Raw genomic sequence first — 15,195 nt, forward strand, 5'->3', positions numbered from 1 at the left:
CCTGCAGCCTGTGGTGAAGACCATGGTGAGGCAGGCTGTCCCCCTGCAGCCCATGGAGGTCCACGGTGGAGCAGATATCCACCTGCAGCCTGTGGAGGACCTCACGCTGGAACAGGTTTGCTGGCAGGACTTGTGACCCCATGGGGGACCCACACTGGAGCGGTCTGTTCCTGAAGGACTGCACCCTGTGGAAGGGACCCACGCTGGAGCAGTTCATGAAGAACTGCAGCCCGTGGGAAGGACTCACGTTGGAGAAGCTCGTGGAGGACTGTCTCTTATGGGAGGGACCCCACGCTGGAGCAGGGGAAGAGTGTGAGGAGTCCTCCCCCGAGGAGGAAGGAGCAGCAGAGACAACGTGTGATAAACTGACCACAACGCCCATTCCCTGTCCCCCTGCACCGCTGGTGGGGAGGAGGTAGAGAAAATCAGGAGTGAAGTTGAGCCCAGGAAGAAGGGAGGGGTGGGGGGAAGGTGTTTTAAGATTTAGGTTTTATTTTCTCATTACCCTACTCTGATTTGATTGGTAATAAATTAAACTAATTTCCCCAAGTCCAGTCTGTTTTGCCTGTGAGGGTAATTGGTGAATGATCTCTCCCTGTCCAGCTGAGGATGGGAGTGATAGAGTGGCTTTGGTGGCCACCTGGCATCCAGCCGGGGTCAACCCACCACACAGACCTTAGCGAAGAGATTTGACTGAAGGGGGACAAGGAGAAAACAAGTGGGGTGTGCAGGCCCTAGAAGCAGGGCCAGTTTTCTAAGACAGGAAACTGGAGTGAGAATGGAAGGAGGTGTCTCATACACACAATTCAGCATACATATTTAAAAATGTTCACATGTGGTGGTTTTTTCATTGCAAAGACACACGGCAATTGATGGAGGCCTTTAAATGCAACAATTCCAACAACTTGAGGGTTATCACAACGATTAGGGCCAAGATGCATTCTTGACCAGACTGAACCTAGTTAAAGACAGAATAAAGTAAGGCACCGTGGCCTATGAAGCAATGGGGGACTGCATATCATGGCAGGAGAGGAACCACTCTCTAAAGCAACTGGAGACAAGTAACAGCTGTAATAGTAAAAACAAATAATTTGTATTTACTATCTAATTAACATTGACTTTGTAGTTACCATAGGAAGAAGATGATTAGTCCCATCTCATTCTTTAAAAGGCAAAAGAAATGGCTGTTCAGAAGAAGATACAGCTGATACTGCAGACAAATACTTTTCAGGTGTGTTTTCTGAAAGACACAACCAAGATGATAGCTTGTCACAATCTGATTTCACAGAATTTTGCTTTAGTACTGACTTAATTAACCAATTTGACAAGACATCCAATCAAGACAAGACTACCTGTTGTGTGTAGATTGAAAGACCAACTGATTTGTAACTTGCAGAAATATATAGTCACTTTACAAAACAGTTGGTAGAAAATCAGATGCCGAAGACACATTGCAAAAATCTGAACTCATCCTGGGCTCCCTATTTATTTATCTGTTCATACTGCAGACTGCAATTTAATGCAGGGACAACATAAAGAACTTTTGTTTTGTTTTCTGTCCTGGAGATCTTTCTCCTGGCTACCTTTTGCCACCCAAATTCTATGAATTACCTACAACTATAACATTACCTACGATAGTGTGGTTGCATATATACGAAGCTCTGCATCGAATACATCAAATGCTATAGTTATGTGTATAGATCTTAAATATAGTATTTAGATATAATATATATTTATACTTCTTTACATAGTGTACGTACATCTAATAGTAGGAAGTGATGCATTTAAGAATTCTGTCAGTGGAGTCTGGCAACTGGAAATAAGGAGGAGGTGAGAGCTGTGCATTGACCATCAGCAAACGTTTCACTATGCACAGCCTGGGAGTCTTTGTTCCAAAGTCACAAGCCTTTTGATTTAAGCTGATACAGTTCCTTCACAGAGCTAGGTTAATTATCTGCAACTGTGCTTCTGATCCAAGGTTTTATTTCTTATCATATGTGCAACACTTTTATATTAACTGACTCAAACGACGTTTCTTTAGCAGTAGTTTATTTACGTACTAACTTGCAAGCGAATATTTAAAAATGGACCAGAGAACATAATAAAACAAGAGCTAGCACTGTAAAGTGCAGTGGTAAAAATACGAAAATGGGAGGTCAATCCATACATTGTCAGGTTTGCAGCTAACTTGCCGAAAGCCACCTGTTATTAAAGCATCTACTGGCAAAGCCAGGAGAGTGATACTTACGTGTACAGGGAACTTCTGAAGAGTATTTGTAACAAATATTTGTTACTCTCTTCAATGGAAAATGTTTTAAATACATTGCAATTATTTTGTTTCCAAAACCCAAAGATATAGCCAAAATAGCGTAGTAACCTAATTACTACATAAATTCCACACTCAATAATGGAAAGCAGTGCCAGTCCCTTTTATCACCTGTGTGTGTCCAAAACCTGTTAAATAAGAAGTATGTAAATGAATGATAAATAGATAATCTAAATTAAAGTAAGGCCAGAGCAAGTAATATCTCATCCATCTTCTGAACTATTTCAGTATGGAACATGCTGTGTTATTGTTACCCAAAGCGTGTCTAAAAACAAAGCTCAACCTGTTACTGTTTCCACAACAAATGGAAATCGAAAATATGTGAGTATTAAAACCAAAATATTATATATATAAATATAATAAATATTTTCCAAACATACAAGAATTTAATGGGAAAGAAATATTAACTGCTTGGCTATGGTCAAAAGAGCTAAATCATTTTGTTACAGTATGACAGAAAGGCTGTAACATTTCCACAGTTAATGTTTGATCTGAAATTTGTCATGGTGGTGTGTTTGGTTTTTTTTTTTTAAATCTGCATACTAACTGTTTTGATTTGATTTGCCAATCCTTAAAAAATATTCTATTTTGTTTTTTGGCTTTTTTCTTTTATTTAACTGAAGTTCAAAAGTAACCTTATGGGGAAACTCAAAGTACATTTAAAGAAATTTAAAATCTGATTTGTTGGATACAGCTGAAGAAAACATGTTTTAATCCCATGTTTAAATTTTTTAAAATTATTTAAAATGTTTTAGAAACATTTTACAGTAGGTAAACATTTTGATCATCTTACAAGCCAGTTTTTACCAAATGAGATGAGGTGGCTACAAATGAAAATATGAAAGACTTATGTTGGGTCCATAAGCACTTATAGAATCATAGAATAGTTTGGGCTGGAAGGGACCTCTAAAGGTCATCTAGTCCAACCCCCCTGCCGTGGGCAGGGACATCTTCAACTAGATCAGGTTGCTCAGAGCCCCCTCCAACCTGACCTGGAATGTTTCCAGGGATGGGGCATCCACCACCTCTCTGGGCAACCTGTGCCAGTGCTTCACCACCCTCAGCGTCAAAAATTTCTTCCTTATATCTAGTCTAAATCTACCCCCCTTTAGTTTAAAGCCATTCCTCCTTGTCCTGTCGCAACAGGCCCTGCCAAAAAGTTTGCCGCCATCTTTTTTTATAAGCCCCCTTTAGCTATTCTATAAAATGACTTACCAGCTTTGTGTTTCATAATTACTATTACAGGGCCTTAAAAAGCTGATTTGAGAGGGAGTTCCAGTCCAAATGCATTGTCAAATTTATGCTGTAGAACAAAGTGTTCAAGGTGAGGAAAATAATACATTACAGTACCTAATGAATAATGGGCCAGGGTTATCATTAGTTGTCATTTGTTTCCTTTTTTTAATAATTGTTCATTGTGATGACAATGGAACACTGTGTTCTTAATGATTAATGAAGTTGTCTTGATCTTTGATTTTCTTAAATATGGTAGGTAACTTTTATTGTAATGAAATAATCATTGCTAATTTAAAATAAAAGCTTAGTTTTTAGAATTAATAGAGAACATGCATACTCTAAAGGGTATTCCATTTGTTTATAGAGAAAGAGGTTCTTAATGTCCAGTAGATCACCTAACACATTCCTTTCAGCAATTCGGGGCCGTTTTCTAACTGAATTTCTTAATTATTTCATCCAAACTATTATTCAACAGCACAAGGAATGTTAGTTCACTTACACGCTTTGACAAATTATTCTCCTGCCTTGAACACACGTTGCTGTAATTTAAAAATTTCCTTTGGCTAGTGTCAGTTTTTCATTTCTTACACTGTTTAATCATTAACCAATTCCTCTCTGTCTTCATAACGTCTCTGATACTTACTCTTGTTTTATGGAAGCTTGAACTTTGGACGAGGCAGCAGCTCATATTTAAATACATACACATTTTTGTCTGTAGCTTGTGTCCTGATAACCTGCAACTCTAGGTTAAGAATTGAAGCCTTTGTAAGCGAATATATGTTATTCCAAAATGCAAGTGAGACTTATGATATGCACAATAATCTGTCTGGAAAAAGAATGCTGTTTTCTTATAATGAAGTTAAAATGAAGCACTTCAAGAGCAGCTACCACTGAGTAAAATCAAAGCCACAGTAGTACTCTTTTCTCTTTAAAGAAGCAAACGTATAAGCAAATGACAAAACTTTTCTTTAACAAGGCAGAAAGAGTTGCTGATTTTGCTGGTCTGGCTATCACAAAAACTAGAAGTCAAAAGAAAATATTGATAGATCTTTACAATATTTAAGTTACACGTGAAGGAAAGTACTGAAAGCTAAAATTACATGGGTTTGTCTATATACCGTATATCTAAACTTCTTTATTAAGACTTGCTTATAAATTTCTCAGTGAATCCTTGAGATGTGATATTTATAACTAGGAAAGTTTAGTTCCTGTGCAAGTTGATTTTATCTGCAAAGGTCCACTACATTTTATTGCTTATTTTGAACTGTATTTTTATTCTTAGTTACAGAATTTAGATCCTGAACCTACAAGTCCTTGACCACTTCTTGTTTACGTGTGCATATGCTTTCAATACTCTTCTTCAGTCTAAAACAGCTCTTTCTTTCACTGGGATCTCTATTTGATAAGTAAGTAGACAGCAGTCTTCTCTCAGCCTCTATTTTGCTAGACTATTGCACTAGGTCTGGTCAGGATGGAGTTAATTTTCTTTGTAGTAGCTGGTATGGTGCTATGTTTTAGATTTGTGACTAAAACAGTGTGGATAACTCACCAATGTTTTAGCTATTGCTGAACAGTGCTTGCAAGGCCTTCTCTTTTTCTCACTCTGCTCTCCCCTACCACCCCCAGCGAGGAGGCTGGGGGTGCACAAGAGGTTGAGAGACAACATGGCCAGGACAGCTGACCCAAACTGAGCAAAAAGATACATCATACCATATAACATCGTACTCAGCATTAAAAGGAGGGGGGGAGTTTTTCAAAGGTAACCATCGCTCGGAGACTGGATGGGCATTGGTCTGCTGGTGGGAGGTGGTGAGTGTTTGCTTTTGCATTACTGGGGGGGGGGTTATCTTTTTTTCATTACTTATTAAACTGCCTTTATCTCAATCCCTGAGTTTTTCTCACTTTCACCCTTCCAGATCTCTCTCCTGTCTGGCTGGGGCAGGGAGTAAGGAAGCAACTGGGTGGCAGCTTAGCTGTAGTGTCAACCCACTACGATTACACTATGCAATCTCTTGAAATCATTTGCCTCCATTTCCATGATCTTCCTAGCAGTCCTCATCTGCTTCATTTTTCTTGAAAACAAGTGACCAGAAGCATACAAGATACTGAGATCTCATGAAGGATTTAGAAACTGGTGCTAATATTTTCATCTTCCATGGGAAAAAGGGAAATGGCTAGTGCCAGTGTTTTCTTCATGACTGTATCACACCGGTGGCTCATCCTTCAGTAATAAGTTCCCCTGCCAGAACTTTATGTTCATTTCTTTCAGAATCCTGGAATGTCTGAAGAATCTATCACTATTTGCAAAAAACACTCCCCCCCAAAAAAAAACCAAAAACCAAAGTCTAACCTGCTTAATTTTGGGTTACTCTCAATTTATCCCTAACTTCCTGACCTCTAGCACACAGCTTTTTTCTTGATCAGTCCTTTCTCCTTTTGCCTCTGGGCTTTCTGGCTAGTCTCAACGGTGCTGATAGGCATCACTGGTCCTTCCATTCCTTACTCCTGTAAGCAAATCATTCTCCTCAGACTGTTCTCTCTTGCGACACCCTGTGTTCCATTTTTGTTCATCCTTGGCTTCCTGGCTTCCCTCTCTTTTTTGTGTGTATGATGTGTTGCTCTTCCCTTATTTGTTGCCATGCAATGTTTTGTTTCTGCCCATTTCTCATCTTCATTCTCTCGTGCAATATACCTCTTCTTGCACATTATTTATCCTATTTTAGTCAGTCTCTACTTCTGCCCTGTTCTACAGTTGTGCGTCCTCAACTCTTTCTCTTTTACTTCTTGTGCAACAAAGGGCTGTAAATATTCTCTTCTTTTTGCTGTTACTGCTACAAATTTCCCTCTAAAATTGTACCATCACCTCCAGCTCTCTCTAGTCCTTGGATGTTTTATTGAGCAACATCTCAGGCATAAAGTGTTTTTTTCAGATCCATATTCAAGTACTGTCTACATTGTGCAGAGCTGAGTTCTACACCCATTCATTTGTATTGTTTCTGCAATTCTTCTCCTTCAGTGTCTCCTTTGCCACAATAATTATAGCCTCCTTTAGAGAATTCTGCCTCCTCGCCCAACAAAAATCTCATCTTACGGCTCTTATTCTGCTGTTCTGTGTTTGTTGTCTCCACTAATTAATTGTTCTGTCCTCTTGTGCTAGGGCAATCCCTTTCAAGGGGACAAATCATCAAGTAGCTACACAACTAGAGTGCTGCATCTATTTAAGGTTGTGTATTGTACATAATATTTGAGCTCCTTCTCTATGCTCAGAAGCAGGGAGAGCATTTGTAATGTCAGAATCTATAAGATTGGGAAGAAAACCAGATGGCTTTCCCATTTGTATCCTAGTCTTGTAAAAAAAAAGCTTCCCCCCCCCCCCCCCCCCAGGAGAGAAGCCATGGAGAGTAAAGATTTCATAAACTAATGGAAGTGACTAAAGAAGGAATGGAGCCCATAAAGCAAGCAATACTTCTGAACTAGATAGATGTTTCAGTATTGAGCCCCTAAATAAGTAATTCTGAAATCAAATTTTCATGGATCATGAGTAAGTTTTAGAGGAAAGGCATGTTCTTAGTGCCTTGTTGTGGAGTAAATACTGGAAAACAGTGCAAGTCAAAGGAGCAGACTCACTGAAGGACCTCACTGCTCTTTCATTCCTAAGTTCTGCTAGACAGTTTAAAGGGAACTACCAAAGGCAAACAAACAAACAAAAAAAACCCTGCATGTGAATTAGTGTCAGAATGTATTTATTCTGATGGGATAGAATTCAGAGATAAAAACAGAGAACCACATTAATGTACTCTGAGACAATAAGAAACTCTGTAACAGATGCTACCTATAGGTGCAGCCCTCTAAACACACCTTGAGAGTAATTTCATTTGTGTTTTACCAATATCAACAGAAAGTAATATTTTTCTATGATGGGATCTAGTACCAGGGCCTTAAATCCTTTTCCAATTTCTACAGACTATTCCCATCTATCGAAGAAACATATTTCACAGCTCTGTAAGTTCTGTTCTGAAGACCATTTGATGCAGCAACCATTAAAAAGTTGCTTCTTTGCTATCACGGTGCCTGAATCCATTATGATTCCATAGCCGTTTTAATTCCTCTTCTCCCTTCCTACCCGTCTTTGCATAGAAGCCTAGGAAATCAGCCTTCAAGCTCCACCAGGTGTTACCAGCAGCTCTCCTCCTCAAGGTTTGAAGGCAAAGAGCGAGCTTTCCATGTTTCCGTGTAGCTTGTACCTACTGATCCAGAAAGGAAGTCAGTGGAATTACTGAGTGTTAAACTGAATCTCATGCCTGAATGCTTGGCTGGATGAGAGCCATAACATGCCTTAGATTGTTATGTCTTCAAGCTTTTATTCCACAAAACTAAGTGCTTTCTCAGAAGTTTTGTATTCAGCTAGAGTTAGGCAGGCTAAAGTATTTTTGCAGCTGCCATTTTAAAATTGGGCATTCTTTAAATATTATTCCTATTTGATTACTTCCCTTTCATCCCCCTCCCCCCCAAGAACTACAGCTTTCCTTGTTTTTATTGTATAGTGGCAACTCTCCTGTGGAATACTATTCTACCTAGCTTATTCTGCTTGTATGTGAGTAGCGTTGACTTTCAAAAGAGTATTCTCAGTAATCAGCATGGCAGGAAACTCTTTCAGTTTAATCATTTATGCATTTATGTGTTCTTGGTTTGCTTAAATACTTGTTAATTTGCTTTTGACAGTCATCCAGTAGGACTTCCTTCTCCTACATGCTCTTGCTAACTGGCATTTATGCCAGAAAGTAAAGTTTGCAATGCCTGTTTGAAAATTTTGCCAAAAAGTCACAGTGATTGCTATTCCACTCAATACCTTAAACATCAGAATTTGAAATGTAAGAAGTTAAATATTTCCTTTGACCTTTTTTTGCAAAACACGCTTGAGGCCTGGGGCTCATACCGTTGCCTGATGAAGATGTGTCCTATACTTGGCTATAGGCCTGAGAGGAAGTTTGTCCTTGTCCTGGTTTCAGCTGGGATAGAGTTAATTTTCTCCCTAGTAGCTGGTACAGTGCTGTGTTTTGGATTTAGGGTGAGAACAATGTTGATAACACACCGATGTTTTAGTTGTTGCTAAGCAGTGCTTACACTAGTCAAGGACTTTTCAGCTCCTCATGCCCTGCCAGTGAGAAGCTGGAGGGGGCACAGCCAGGACAGCTGACCCCAACTGGCCCAAGGGACATTCCATACCATGTGCCGTCATGCTCAGTACAGAAACTGGGGGGAGTTGGCTGGGGGGCAGTGGCTGCTGCTTGGGGACTGGCTGGGCATCGGTTGGCAGGTGGTGAGCAATTGCATTGTACATCACTTACTTTGTATATTCTTTCATCATCATCATCATCATCATCATTATTATTATTTCCCCTTCCTTTTCTGTCCTGTTTATTAAACTGTTTTTATCTCAACCCATGAATTTTACTTTTTTTTTCCAATTCTGTCCCCCATCCCACTGGGATGGGCAGGAGTGAGCAAACAGCTGTGTGGTGTTTAGCTGCCTGCCGGGTTAAACCACAACAGTCCTTGGTACAAAGAATGATTTTATACCTTTCCAAAGAACCTTACAGTCACAGTAGCAGTGAAACCCAACGGAAGGGCTGCAGTATTTAGGGATAAATATTACTAGTTGAATATAAGTATGAATATTATAAATCAAGAGCTTTCCTTTTAGTCCGTCTGCTGTCACTAATTTGTCAGTCACAGCCTCAGAACAATGCATACTCCATGACCACAAGCCCCTTCCATTAATAGCTCTTGTTGAAATAGGGGTGCCAGGTCCCTATTTACATGATTGAGAGACCAGGACATCAAATACATTGCTTACTCCATAGGTTAGACTTACCCCTTGCCTGTCAGTTCAGGATCTCTCTTAAGCATTTTTTGCCAGCTGGCAAAATCCAGCCAGAAAAGAAAGTTAATACATGCTTCTTTCTTTTTACATCCTTCCATGTAATGCCAGTTTTTTCAAGGCATCAATCACTTATTAAATCATGAAAGATCAACTTAATGTTGTCCCGATGCAAGCATATATGACATTAATGCTAGGTTTGCTTGACAAACACTGTGACTGATAAATAGAGAAGCCCCAAGTTTTGGTAGTGGCAAAATTAATGAGTTAAAGGCATAGTCAGCAAAGTAAAGAGGAAGTACACAGCAAAAAAACTCATTTGTAGGGCACAGATGGTTAGCTTTAACCATTTATCTCCAAATGACCGCCGTCAGGATGCAATATGCAATAATTAGTAGAAAGGCCTTTCAGAGTATACTCTCCCGGATTAGTAAGCAGTTGAATCACAGGAGATTCAAAATGTTAAGGACATTAAGAAAACACAAAAAAAAGAGCCATAACTAGTCAGCACTGAAGTTTGTTTAGCAAAATGTGTCCTGATCTATATATGCTGTTAGGCACTCCCTGCAAATATTATTTGTGGTATTTTTCTGCCATGGCAACAAATATCCAACAAGAAACAAAAATACAATTAGGGATAAAATTTTTGTGCGTTTAGGGGTAGGATGTTATCATCTAAACCAGTGCGAAACACAGAAACTTAAACAGTAAAAAATATAAAGGACGTCATACTGATGCATAGAAGTTGGAAATCCTGAGACCATAAAATAGTTATTACAGGAGCAACTGCTGGACAAATAATATCTCAGTCTTAGCAAAATACTCAGCTCAGAGACTGTGAATAACATCATATGCTAATAGAGATCTGTAACACACTTGTAATAGATAGAAGACTAAAAATAGCAAATGCAGTTCTCAAAATGGTGAAGTAAGGCAGTATTTTCAGAGCTTTTTTAAAAAAGGAAAATTATGATCTATGACCCTCTCTTACAGTGATACTTTTACTGGAATTTACTGAATCCTGAAGTAAACAGGAAGGACGTAGTTTGAAATACTCTACATTTTCTTGTGTTTTGTTCTTCTTTAAAGAGCAGAACGAAATCCTAATGTGTGTCAATTGCTATAGCTTTACTGAAACCGATGAAGTTATTTCCATTTCCAGAGTTGTTGAGAATTTGACCAAAATGTTAACCTGTGAAAAACAGATTTATTGAACAACCGAGGAAAGTAGCACACAAACTTCCAAAAGAAATACTGTAAACAGATCAATAGGCAGAAAAAATTAGTATCAGGATTCAAAGAAAGAAGAACAAAATATCTCTACCATAGATTTGTTTCATATTTCTGTATTGGAAAGGCAAACAAATTTGGAAAGGAAATTATTTCTGCTTTGTATTACTCTAAATCACTTATAAATAACAATGCGGTAAGACTTACAGCAACTGAACGATCATCCTTAGTTTCTTGCCTTAGGATACAGGAAAATTGATTATTGGAAAAGCTCTAGTGTGTGCTACAGAAGTCTCCCCCTTTCATGTAAATTTTGAATGTATTTTTGTGGAATGTAACAAATTGTGAGATTGCACACTGAACCACTTTTTCTGTATGTATGCAAGTGGTGAGTGCAATACAGTAGTTGTCATTATTTGAGGTTTCTTCGGTTTGCATGGGTGATAGTTTTCCTTCACTTCTTGGCGGCCAAACCCAGAATGTATAGAGGAATGGAAGAGGTTGTGTGTGTGCAAAGTAATGAGAGCTGAAGCAATACTAAATTATATTAAGCTGGTTCCTGTATTATAGCTCTTAAAAAAGAATAAATGGTAGTCATAGTTCTTAACAGTGCAGCACAGCACTCATCCAGAAAACTTCAAATTTTCCTTCAGACAGGGTAAGATGAGTCTACTAGCAAGTACATTCGTTTAAACAAAAGTGTTTTTAAAAAGATTGAAAAAAGTACTTCACAGGGATGTTAAAAGCATTTGTATATAAAATAACTGGCAATACTGTAAAGCACAAATAAATCCATGGGTGCCTTTATGTTATAAAGCTGTGTAGAACAATATTATTGACAAGGAGTAAACGCTTGGATAAAATTACAGGTCTGCACTCTGAGATTGCTTACTTCATTGATTTAACATACAAGATGTTAAGCCAAAAGCAACTCACTTTGTTGACAGTAATTAAGTGATAACAAATGTTTCCCATATTCTCATACAAGATGCAAGATAAACTGTAAGAGATGAAATACACATTGTAAGTTTAACCCATGACCACACTGCAAAAAGTCAATCAATTCTATTAAATTCATATATATGTATATATACAATATTTACAGAATTATGATTAGTCTGCTAAGTAAAAGAAACATTGTGGGAGATAATGCAGCCTGCCAGAAAAATTAATACTTCTTGCAAATTGGAAAGTGCACATCTTCAGATCAACATCAATCAATCAAAAAAAAAAAAAAGTCTCATTTTTAAAATGGCCTGCTTTCAGCAGCTCCCACTGAAATAAATGCCTGACTCAGCTGTAGGGAACTGGTCTAGTAAATGTGCCACATCCACCTTGTGGGAAGGCATAAGAGAAGGAGACACTAAAGATAATATTTCCCCATAGCCTTTTTTTCAAGCAAGTTTTTTTCATCACTTTCGAATGGTAAAGCTAGAAATTAGTTCCATGCCATTCTAAGCAAGGGCTGATACAGTGTTTGATCTGCCTCGCAAACATAGTCTCTCCTTCTTAAAAAAAAAAAAAAATTACCAAAGTTATTAATAACTGTGTCATACTGTCTGGCTGAACGAGACTCGGTTTGCTGAAGGCAGTGTAGTCCTGCTGTCTTATATAGGCTTTTCTTTGCTCTCCCACCAGGACTGCTTACTGCTTGCTTGCTACCAAAGGAAGGTATCTATTTGTCCTGAATGGAAGCACAACATTGCAAACTAATTTGCTTTGTTGTCTTTGTAAGAACAGCTAACAAAGTTTTGTTTTGGCAGATATTCACCCAAATGCCACGTAAGGTCCACATGGTTGGTAAAGCTAGAATCAAATTTAGAAGTCACCAAAAATATGGCCATTCACATACAGTCTGGCACCTTCTGGTCTTAAAGCCAAAATAGGCATCATGCATACTGCACATAGAGACACGTGGCAGAATGCAACTGAAACGAAAGCAGTAAGGAAAATTCACATGAATTATCACAGATGAGTCCCAAGCTGCCACCTGGCTTCTGAAACTTCCCTGAGTAAATGTTTGAAGACCTTAAAACTTAGCTTGATACTGAAGTCTTATGACTGCATTCTCTGTGACTCATGCTATTAATAATAAATCTCTGGACATTTCAGTGCGGGACCTCAAAAGGCCAAGGAACCAGCTGACTCCATCCCCGTAAGCATTCCTCTTTGGTTTTTTTTGAAAACTTAACTGATAGCACTGGGTACCTATTTCCACAAGGGAACAAAACCAGAACAAAATGAGGCTGTGTTACACCTGTCTCAGGTCAGAATGAACACACCAGCACACTCTTGCTACTTTCAAAAATTACAGCAACTTCTAAACCAAAACCAGAGTTGCCATCAATGCAAACACTTATCCTAAGGATCAAGATAGTGCAATAGGCTCTTTGAGCAATGTTCCTCGTGCCCTCTCCCTAAGACATGCAAACTAGATAATCAGCATAGCAGAGAGTATGGCTGAAATGTGTATGCTGAAGAATTTTACACTTTCCTTCCCTAAAATCAGGAACTTCTACATTTCTAACTGAGCTCACTGATCTTTGTTCCAACTCTCTTCTCCAGAAGTTGAACTTTTGAACTACTGAACTAGACGACTCCTCCTGAGAACGCACACCTAGAAGTTTTCAACACTTCTGCAAAAACAGGTCCAGGACCATTTCAGTCCCAGAAAACAAAACTTTCTTCTTAATTTTTTTCAAAATTTTACATCTGTTTGATTTTTCCAAAGCGAATTATCCATTCCTGCCACTCTAGAGTTACCCCTGCTGTATGCCATCTCAGAAAGTCTTTCTTGAAAATTGATTAGGCCAGATTTAGTACTATTTGTTTCACACTTGGATATTGAGCCTGCAAATTGCTGTGTCTGCTCTTTTCCCACTAGGTTTTCTACCTTTTGCTTTCAGAGCCTGACTGACATTACTGACCTTCGTCGTAGACCTGTATAGGCAGCCAACAACAGTTTTGCATCAGAGTCGCCATGCAGGAATCGTCTTGTTGAAAACCTGTTTTATATTAAAGCTTCTTTACACAGCTTCTGTACACTCAAAGGCCTGCAGAAAATCCTGTTGTAAGAAGTATGTCACACATAATGACTCTTCATTTGCCCCTGCTGGTCTCCAGGTAGTATGTACCTTATGGGTAAGTTGTAATAGGCAGATGAGAAAGGGTTATAGTCCTTACGGGTTAAAAATTAGGTGCATGTTCCTGATATGTATTAGAGAAGCACATCGAATTTAGGAATAGCAGAGCTGACTGTAGGCAAAAGTCCTGTAGGCCTGATGTCTCCAACCGCAGCCAGCTGTGAATGCCAAGGGAAGAGTATACCGATACCTCCCTGGTATATCCTCCAATCTCCAGCAAAGGAGAATGCGGATAAAGCTTGGCAGATTTGGGGCTAGTGTTTTCAAGTTTATAACTTCTCTAGCCTTTTTTCCCTGCTGTTTTTCAGCACAGATAAGTATTTGCTTTTTAATGGATTTTTTTAGAATTTTATGTATCAGTTTCTTCTACGTAAATATTTTTTTCAGCTTACATTTCAAATTTTGACAGGCAATGGTAAGTTCTAAACTTAAAATATGATGGTAAGTAATTTAAAAGTGCAAAATGTTACATTAATGAGGCCTCTTCATAATGTAATTTTCTAAAGAGTACTGCTTTTACAAGCATGTATAACCTAAGGGAACATATCTTTCATTTTTTAGGTCAGCTTGAGTTTTCTAAAAGTCACAATATCACTACCTCGAGTAAACATACTTATTATTTTCAGACATTACAATGGAACAAATACCGCTATTTACCCTTTTCCTGAAAGCAAGTAGTTAATTTCTTTGTGGTTTTGATGTATTTATTTTTGTTTCAGTTCACCAGGCACTGTAAGAACATTTTTATCATTTGAAATAGCTATTTCAAAACTGAGAAGCCTAGTTGAAAAAGAGAAAACAAACTTTCTTTTCTCTCAGTTGCAAACTATGAATAAAAAAAATGCATGGAAGAGCTATCATTTACTAATTCTAAATACCTGCGACAATGTACCATACTTTCAAGATTACTTTTCGCACCAAGGCAGGCACGTACAGAATTCTTCAGAGCACATAGCAAAGTTGCATCCCATAGACCCAACTTGTGGTCAGTTGAAGGGATGATAAATATCAGTTTATTCTATTGGTTTCAGTAAAAGAGTGAGGCATTTATGCTACTCAAAAGCCTAGCATATTTTTTCCAAAGGTGCTTCCCTGTCCTTCAGAAAATCTGAGGGATACTGAGCAAAAAGAATAACCTATTACTTTGAGAATGCTCCTTTTTTCTTCTATATCAGAAATGGTTTAGCTACTTACATTTACCTCATACAAGACAAGATTCAAATATTCTTTGAGCATGTTACTTCCATTCTCATTTCTTTGGAATGGAGACTGACAAAAGTTGTAAGCAAATTACAAAACAAACTAGCAAACAAAAAAGTCATCATTCACAATCTTATAGGATAAAAACATTGTAACAGTTAAGAATCTGAGTGTATAAC

General features: G+C 38.3%; 1 protein-coding gene across 9 annotated transcripts in view; it reads right to left on the bottom strand.

The window, feature by feature from the left end:
- The window catches only part of IL15 (interleukin 15), a 55,610-nt gene that overhangs the window by 18,160 nt on the left and 22,255 nt on the right, over positions 1-15,195 (bottom strand). For 7 of the 9 annotated variants that reach the window (XM_076337153.1, XM_076337151.1, XM_076337152.1 and 4 more), the window contains one exon: positions 1,131-1,240. In XM_076337153.1, coding sequence (XP_076193268.1) covers positions 1,131-1,240 — 110 coding nt within the window. Of the gene's footprint in view, positions 1-1,130; positions 1,241-3,541; positions 3,563-11,609; positions 11,674-15,195 lie in introns of those variants that run through there. The other 2 variants (XM_076337150.1, XM_076337154.1) reach the window with 2 other exon arrangements.

Source organism: Aptenodytes patagonicus, chromosome 4 (genome assembly GCF_965638725.1).
Source record: "Aptenodytes patagonicus chromosome 4, bAptPat1.pri.cur, whole genome shotgun sequence".
NCBI classification, from domain to species: domain Eukaryota; kingdom Metazoa; phylum Chordata; class Aves; order Sphenisciformes; family Spheniscidae; genus Aptenodytes; species Aptenodytes patagonicus.